Consider the following 7,633-nt stretch of genomic DNA (forward strand, 5'->3'; position numbering starts at 1 on the left):
TGGCTGCACAAGGAGACTGAGAGGCCAGCGACCGCCTCTGGGCTTGTTCCGCCGACCTGGGTGATCTGTCGACACAGGGAGCAGGGGGTTGCCCAGTTCCTTGCACAGGCCCACCTCTCAATGCTGAGCGACCACGCTGACTGTCCTGGTCCACACCCCAACAGCCCTGCCGGGCAGCTTCTCAATCTCCACGCCCTTGCTGCAATCTAACCATGGTCCCAGCATGCAGGTTGCTGGCGCGGCATTGCAGAGCAGGTGGGGCATTGTGCTGGAGCAGCGCCATCAGTAACACACCGTTTTATGCACAATATGGTGATTCCGTTAATGCTCTTGTTCCTGGAAATGCATCGTATGCTCTAAGTGAGCTACCAGTGTAATTATATCTTAATGGTCTGAACATATATATATTAACATATATATGTCCAGTGACTTATTGGAATAAAATAATTATTTCACGATTTGCACTTCACCATTCCACTTAAGTTCGTTCTCCTTTGCTCACTTCCACTGCGGGCACTGTTGATCACCAATTGTTTGCACATGTCACAGGTTGTTAAGACTGAAATTTAAAGATGTGGATGACTTGGTGATATGATTTATGGTCTTCACATGATTTCCCGTTTGGGGGAGGGGGGGGGGGGGGGGGGGGGGGGGAGATGCAAGGGTTTTATTTGAAGTTAGAGAAATTAATATTCATACTGCTGGGTTGTAAGTTGTCCAATTGGAGACTAGCTGGATGCTATCAAACTCCTACAGATGGACTGTAGGGAGCATATTGACTAGTTGTATTATGGTTGTGGTCAGTAAATTGAACAGCCACAAGAAAGCAGGAGGCAGCAGACAATGGTGGACATTGCCTGGTCCACCATGGGTACTAACCTCCCCGCCTTTGAAAGGACCTACAGGAGGCACGGCTGCAAGAAGGCAGCCAAGTCATCAAAGATCCCCACTACCCGTGGCTCACCTCACTGCTATCATTAGGAAGAAGGTTACCTTCAGGTTCAAGAACAGCTTCTTCCCATCAACCATCAGGTTCTTGAACCGCAAGATTCAAGATTCAAGATAATTTAATTGTCACGTGTGCCTGATGGCACAGTGAAATGAATTTCCATACAGCCATACAATAAAAATCAACAGGATACAACACACTATAGAGTTTGACATAAAACATCCCCACACAGCAGAATCAAAGTTCCCCACTGTGTGGGAAGGCACCAAAGTCAGTCTTCTTCCTCCACTATTCCCCGTGGTCAGGGTCTCCCCAAGCCCTCCGCAGTTGCCGCTACGGGCGGCCCGATGCTCAGGACCGCACGCCGGGGTGTTAAAAGTCCGACGTCGGGGCTGCGGGACGTCCTCAGCGGCGTGGACACAGAGTCGGCCCCCTCCTACCGGAGTCTGCGGCTCCCAAAGTCCGCAGGCCGCGCCGGTTGGAGACTGTTGCTGGAGACCCTCTGCAAGGCGCCCCAGGACTCCACGATGTTGTTCAGCGCCACCCGCATTGGAAGCTCTCCGCACCAGAGCTCCACGATGTTGGAGCAACGGCTCAACGCTCCGGAGCTCCAACGGCGACCCAGGTAGGTATCGCCCGCTCCGCGGTGACTCCAACGCTGCGCCGCCGCTGTAGCAGCCCTGGTCCGGTTTCCGGTCCCCAGCAGGAAAGGCCGCTCCGATCCAGCTGGTAGGCCGCGAGGTGGGGGGCGAGGACGCGACTCGGAGAAATAGTCGCGTCCCCGCGCTGGTCGAACCAACCTCAGAAACAAACTGCGATGAACTTTGCATTAGTTGCACACATACATACATGTACATAAGATGGAAGAAGAAGGGTCTTGACCCGAAACGTCACCCATTCTTTCTCTCCAGCGATGCTGCCAGGTCTGCTGAGTTACTCCCGCATTTTGTGTCTATCTTCTGGAATGAAGCTTCCAGGGCAAGAGAAGTGAAACACGAGCCTACCCCCACCCAGTAACAGGGCGAAGCCGCCTCTCACTGGTCGCCACAAGACTAGCACTCCCGATGATTGCTCGAACTTGGAATACTCCTGCTTGCATTCGCTGGAATTTAGAAGGATGAGAGGGAATCTTCTTGAAACATATACAATTATTAAAGGATTGGGACAGGCTAGATGCAGGAAAAATGTTCCCCATGATGGGGGAGTCCAGAACCAGGAGTCACATTTTAAGATTAAGGGGTAGGCCATTTAGGACGAAGATGAGGAAACACTTTTTCACCTAGAGAGTTGTGAATCTGTGGAATTATCTGCCACAGAAGGCAGATAATGGCCAATTTACTGGATGTTTTCAAGTTAGATTTAGCTCTTGGGGCTAACGGAATCAAGGGATATGGGGGGGGGGGGGGGGGGCAGGACAGCGGGGTACTGATTGTGGATGTTCAGCCATGATCATAGTGAATGGCGGTGCAGGCCCAAGGGCTGAATGGCCTACACCTGCACCTGTTTTCTATGTTTCTGTGGAAGGGCGGTACTTTTGCGTCGCTAGGCAGCTCAGTCTCTGCTTGGTAGCAAAGATACTAAAGCAAGCTGGCCCGGGAGAGTGAGATCGGGACTCACTGGCTGAGCTGCTGGCGATACTGTTGGTGGAGACGCATCCACTGGAGCGACGAGAGGGCCCCTCTCACTCACTCTCTCCCTCCCCCTCCCTGCTTTCTGCTTCAAGCGGACAATTCTTTTCTTCGACGAGGGCAGTCGAGCTTCGCGTCTGGCGGCCAGACTGAGTAACAATAACCAGGCTTTGTCCCGACTCTGCAGCAGCGCAGCAGGGCACCGGGCGTGGAGGAAGGCAGCAAAGTAGCCCGGCTCTCCCGCCCCCTACTCCACTCCCACCCCCCTGCCCGAACCGCAGGTCAGCGATGGTTAAAGGCAGCGGTGCCACCAGCGTGGCGTTAGGGGAAAGCCCCGAGAGCAGCGATGCACTCAGCCTAGATGCAAGCATGAGCAGCGGCGAGGGCTTGTGCGAGGACCCTGTGTCCAGCATGGTGCTGGACAGCATCAAGCGCCGGCTCCTCAGCGCTTTCCGGGACAGCGGGGCCGTGCCGTGCTGCGCCCAGCCTTGCGGCCCGGGCATGAGCGCTGGGGCGGACGAGGAGCTTCGCAGAGTCCAGGTCGACGGGGCCATCACCTGGGTGCGAACTGAACTGGTGAGCCTTTGCTGTCTGTGGGAAGGAACTGCAGATGTGATGCTGGAGTAGCTCCGCGGGGTACGCAGCATCTCTGGAGAGAAGAGAAGCAGTGGGTGCTCGTAACTCAGCGGGTCAGGCACCATGTGTTCAGGACAATGAGTTATTCCAGCAATTGGTGAGCCATTGGGGGTGATGTTGCAGGTGTCCCGAGCAGGGCTGAGGCTGCGCTTCCACTTCGGGAGCTCGCAGCCCCGGGTCATACACGGTCCCGTCACTAGGAACACATTGACCTGGGCGCTTTCCTCGCCCCTAGTGCGCTAGCTCGCTGCAGCGTTGCCTTCAGTTAGACAGCAACAACATGGGCGGGGGGACGCCAACGGCGCTAGTTAAATGCAAGTAGCAGGGTGCCGACCCGACCGTTTCCTATAGGGTGATTTCACGAAAGGTCACTGGAGCAGTAGATCCGCACCCACGTGACCGAAAATCTCAAGTGGAGGACAGGCTAGACATCCGGTACATGTTAGTGGATGGGAAAACACGCACTTTCCCACCCGTTAAAAACATAGAAAACGGCCAGGTTTTGATCTGCAATTTATTGTGCCAGTCGGGGTGAGCGTGAGGCACAGCTACCTAGATTTACAGTCAAAAAAAAAGATAGAAACTAAGGTAAATTAAAGAGGGAGCTGAAGGTGCAAATCCAGCGGAAGTGAACAGCGGACATTTGCCGTGGAGATTTAAAGGTCCAAAATATCGGGAATTATCGCATTTGCTCGCTGAATTTCATCAAAAGTAAGGCATTATTGACTCCAGTGACCTTTTGTGAAATCACCCTATCCATTGCCCTAAACAAATGCTGCCTGAGCCGCCGAGTTACTTTGTGTTTTGCTCAGGGTTTCAATATCTGTACTTCCTTGCGTCTTAATTTACGTCCAAGTCTTTCTTTTACCAACCGGTCTGGAGCAGCGCGAAAGAGCGCCCGAGATTCAGTTTAGTTTAGAGATAGGGGGCCGAAACAAACCCTTCTGCCCACCGAGTCTGCGCCGACCAGCGATCCCCGCACATTTACACAATCCTACACACACCAGGGACAATTTATTTAACCAAGTCAATCAGTCTACAAGCCTGCACGTCTTTTGAGTGTGGGCGGTAACCGGAGCACCCGGAGAAAACCCATGCGGTTAAAGTGGGAACGTACAAACTCCGTACAAACAGCACCCGGGTGGCTGTAAGACATCAACTATACCGTTGCGCCACCGTATTTGTTTTTAATTTTCAAAAATAAACTTTATTCGTAGTTAAAAAATATATAGACAGAACAAAGACCCCGTGCAAAATATACTTAGCGTTTCTACATTCAATATTACTGGTGTTACACCCAAAAGTAAGGGTAGCTAATGTAACTCCACTTTTTAAGAAAGGAGGGAGCGAGAAAACGGGGAATTATAGACCAGTTAATCTTACAACGGTAGTGGGGAAGATGCCCGAGTCGATTGTTAAATATGTTATAGCAGAGTATTTGGAAAGCAGTGACAGGATCAGTCAAAGTCAGCATGGATTTACGAAAGGGAAGTCAGGCTTGACTAATCTTCTGGAATTTTTTGAGGATGTAACAAGTAGAATGGACAAGGGAGAGCCAATGGATGTGGTGTATCTGGACATTCAAAAAGCCTTTGACAAGATCCCACACAAGAGATTGTCATGGATAGAGAACTGGCTGGCAGACAGGAAGCAAGGAGTAGGAATTAACGGGTCCTTTTCAGAATGTCAGGCAGTGACTAATGGGCCGAAAGACTTGGTGTGCCACAGTTATTTACATATATATTACCGATTTAGATGAGGGAATTAAATGTAACATCTCCAAGTTTGTGGATGACACAAAGCTGGGTGGCTGTGTGAGCTAGAATGAGGATGCTATGAGGCTGCAGGGTGACTTGGATAGATTGGATGAGTAGGCAGATGCATGGCTGATGCAGTATAATGTGGATAAACGTGAAGTTATCCACTTTGGTGGCAAGAACAGGAGCACAGATTATTATCTGAATGGTGTCATATTAGGAAAAGGAGGTGCAACGTGACCTGGGTGTGCTTGTACATCAGTCATTGAAAGTAAGCATACAGGTACAGCAGGCAGTGAAGATAGCTAATGGCATGTTGGCCTTCATTGCGAGAGGACTTGAGTTTAGGAGCAAGGAGGTCCTATGCACCTGAGTATTGTGTGTTTTGGTCTCCTAATTTGAGGAAGGACATTCTTGCTATTGAGGTAGTGCAGCATAGGCACACCAGGTTAATTCACGGGATGGCGGGACTGACATACGATATTTAAGAGGGAGTTAGATGTGGCCCTTGTGGCTAAGGGGATCAGAGGGTATGGAGAGAAGGCATACGGGATACTGAGTTGGATGATCAGCCATGATCATATTGAATGGCGGTGCAGGCTCGAAGGGCCGAATGGCATACTCCTGCACCTAATTTCTATGTTTCTATGTTTCTATGATGAAAGAATGAGTCGACTGGGCTTGTATCACTGGAATTTAGAAGGATGCGAGGGGATCTTTTGGAAACATATAAAATTCTTAAAGAATTAGACAGGCTGGATGCATGAAAAATGTTCCCGATGCTGGGGGTGTCCAGAACCAGGGGTCACTGTTTAAGAATAAGGCGTAGGCCATTTAAGAGGATGATGAGGAAAAAACATTTTCACCCAGAGAGTTATGAATCTGTGGAATTCTCTGCCACAGAAGGAAACTCCTGCACATATTTTTCTATGTTTCTCGTGTTACCTTAACCATAATTTGTCTTTGCACATAGCACCATTACCACTCATGTGTCCACCGGGTGATATCCCATACCGTACTTGAGGGGTGCAGGAAGGAACTGCAGGTGCTGGTTTTCACCGAAGATAGATGCAAATGGAGCCTGTATTAGTGGAAGAGGTGGGCTACAGTGTTTCACAGTTAAGGTAGGATTAGGGTCGGAAACACAAGAAACTGCCGATGCCATAATGTTGTCCAAAAGCAAGGCGCTGGAGTAACTCAGCGAGTCAGGCAGCAATCTGGAGAGAAGGAATGGGTGACATTTCGGGTCGAGACCATTCTTCAGACTGGGAGTCAGGGGAGAGGGAGACACAGAGATAAGGAAGATATAGATCAAAAAGAGATGCAGATCATAGAAAATGAGGGGAGTCCCCACTGGACGGAGGATCTAACAAACTGCCTTTCTAAATGTTTTCCGAAATACCCAATCTGTGTGCCTTGTTTAAAATAAAATAATCTCTTCTCTGACCTGTCAGTGCATCTAGTTGAGCCAGTGTGGGAGGCGTGGATGGAGGCGGGACGTCGGTGGGACGAGCGAGCTGGTTGCTTCTGTGTCCCTTTTCTCCAGAGATGCTGCCTGTCCTGCTGAGTTACTGCAGCAAGTTGTGTCAACCTGCCCCGGGTTTGCCGTGTATCTCTGGCACAGGCTGGCATCCAGTTTCAGAGCATCGGCGGCGGGTCTACGGGAGGAGGCTGTCTCACATCTTCTGCTTTGCAGCTGGAGATGCGATGCCAGGATCGGCAACTGGCCCAAACCTTGCTGGAGTTGAACAGCGAAATCCAAAAACTGAGGCGAGAGCAGGAGCTGTGCGGGTATGCGGACTGTGACACACCGCCAGCTCCCCGGAATCGCAGCGGCTCAGAGCGGGAAGAAACAGTCGCCAGAAGGGCAGGAAGAAAATGCACTTAATGTGAGGGTTCAAAATCCAAATCAAGCCAAACCTGGCTCCACCCATCCACCTCACACGGACCAACACTACAAAACATCAACAATAGCACCCCATCTTTGTCTTATTAATTGACTTGTTGTCATTGAGCAAGTTAGATCAATCTAAATAAAGTGAATGCGTTATTTTTGCATTATTCCTAATGCGTTGCAAATGGTCATAATTGGACAAAATGCAAAAAAAAAACAAAATCACGCCCTGTTGCACCCTGTCCTGAGAGTTCATAGGCCATAGAAGCAAAATTAGGCCATTCAATTACCTCTACCTCTATGGCTGATCTACCATTCTCATGCCTTCTCCCCACAATCTCAGACACATGTTCACCCTGGTGTGGCCAATTTCCCCAGAGAAAACAGGAATTATTGGTGTGTAGCTTGGACAGTTTCGGGAAGCCTTCAGCTTGTGTATAAGATCATGAGAGGAATAGATCGGGTAGAGTCTCTTGCCCAGAGTAGGGGAATTGAGGACCAGAGGACATAATTTTAATGTGAAGGGGAAAAGATTTAATAGGAATCTGAGTGGTAACCTTTTCACACAAAGGGTGGTGGGTGTATGGAACAAGCTGCCAGAGGATGTAGTTGAGGCAGGGACTAATCCAACATTTAAGAAACAGTTAGACAGGTAGATAGATGGGACAGGTGTGGAGGGATATGGGCCAAACGCAGGCAGGTGGGACTAGTGTAGTTGGGATGCGTTGGCCGGTGTGGGCAAGTTGGGCTGAAGGGCCTGGTTCCACAG

At 50.2% G+C, this 7,633-nt stretch overlaps 1 protein-coding gene across 1 annotated transcript; it reads left to right on the forward strand.

Annotated features, from left to right (window-relative positions):
• Positions 1–2,574: 2,574 nt before the first annotated feature.
• si:ch211-153f2.3 (alanine and arginine-rich domain-containing protein) lies at positions 2,575–7,038 on the forward strand. Its single transcript, XM_055634590.1, has 2 exons — positions 2,575–3,153; positions 6,667–7,038. The coding sequence occupies exons 1-2, from the start codon at positions 2,866–2,868 to the stop codon at positions 6,856–6,858; spliced, it is 480 nt and encodes a 159-aa protein (XP_055490565.1). The 5' UTR covers positions 2,575–2,865; the 3' UTR covers positions 6,859–7,038.
• Positions 7,039–7,633: the final 595 nt, after the last annotated feature.

The sequence above is a fragment of the Leucoraja erinacea genome, chromosome 4 (assembly GCF_028641065.1).
Source record: "Leucoraja erinacea ecotype New England chromosome 4, Leri_hhj_1, whole genome shotgun sequence".
Classification (NCBI taxonomy): domain Eukaryota; kingdom Metazoa; phylum Chordata; class Chondrichthyes; order Rajiformes; family Rajidae; genus Leucoraja; species Leucoraja erinaceus.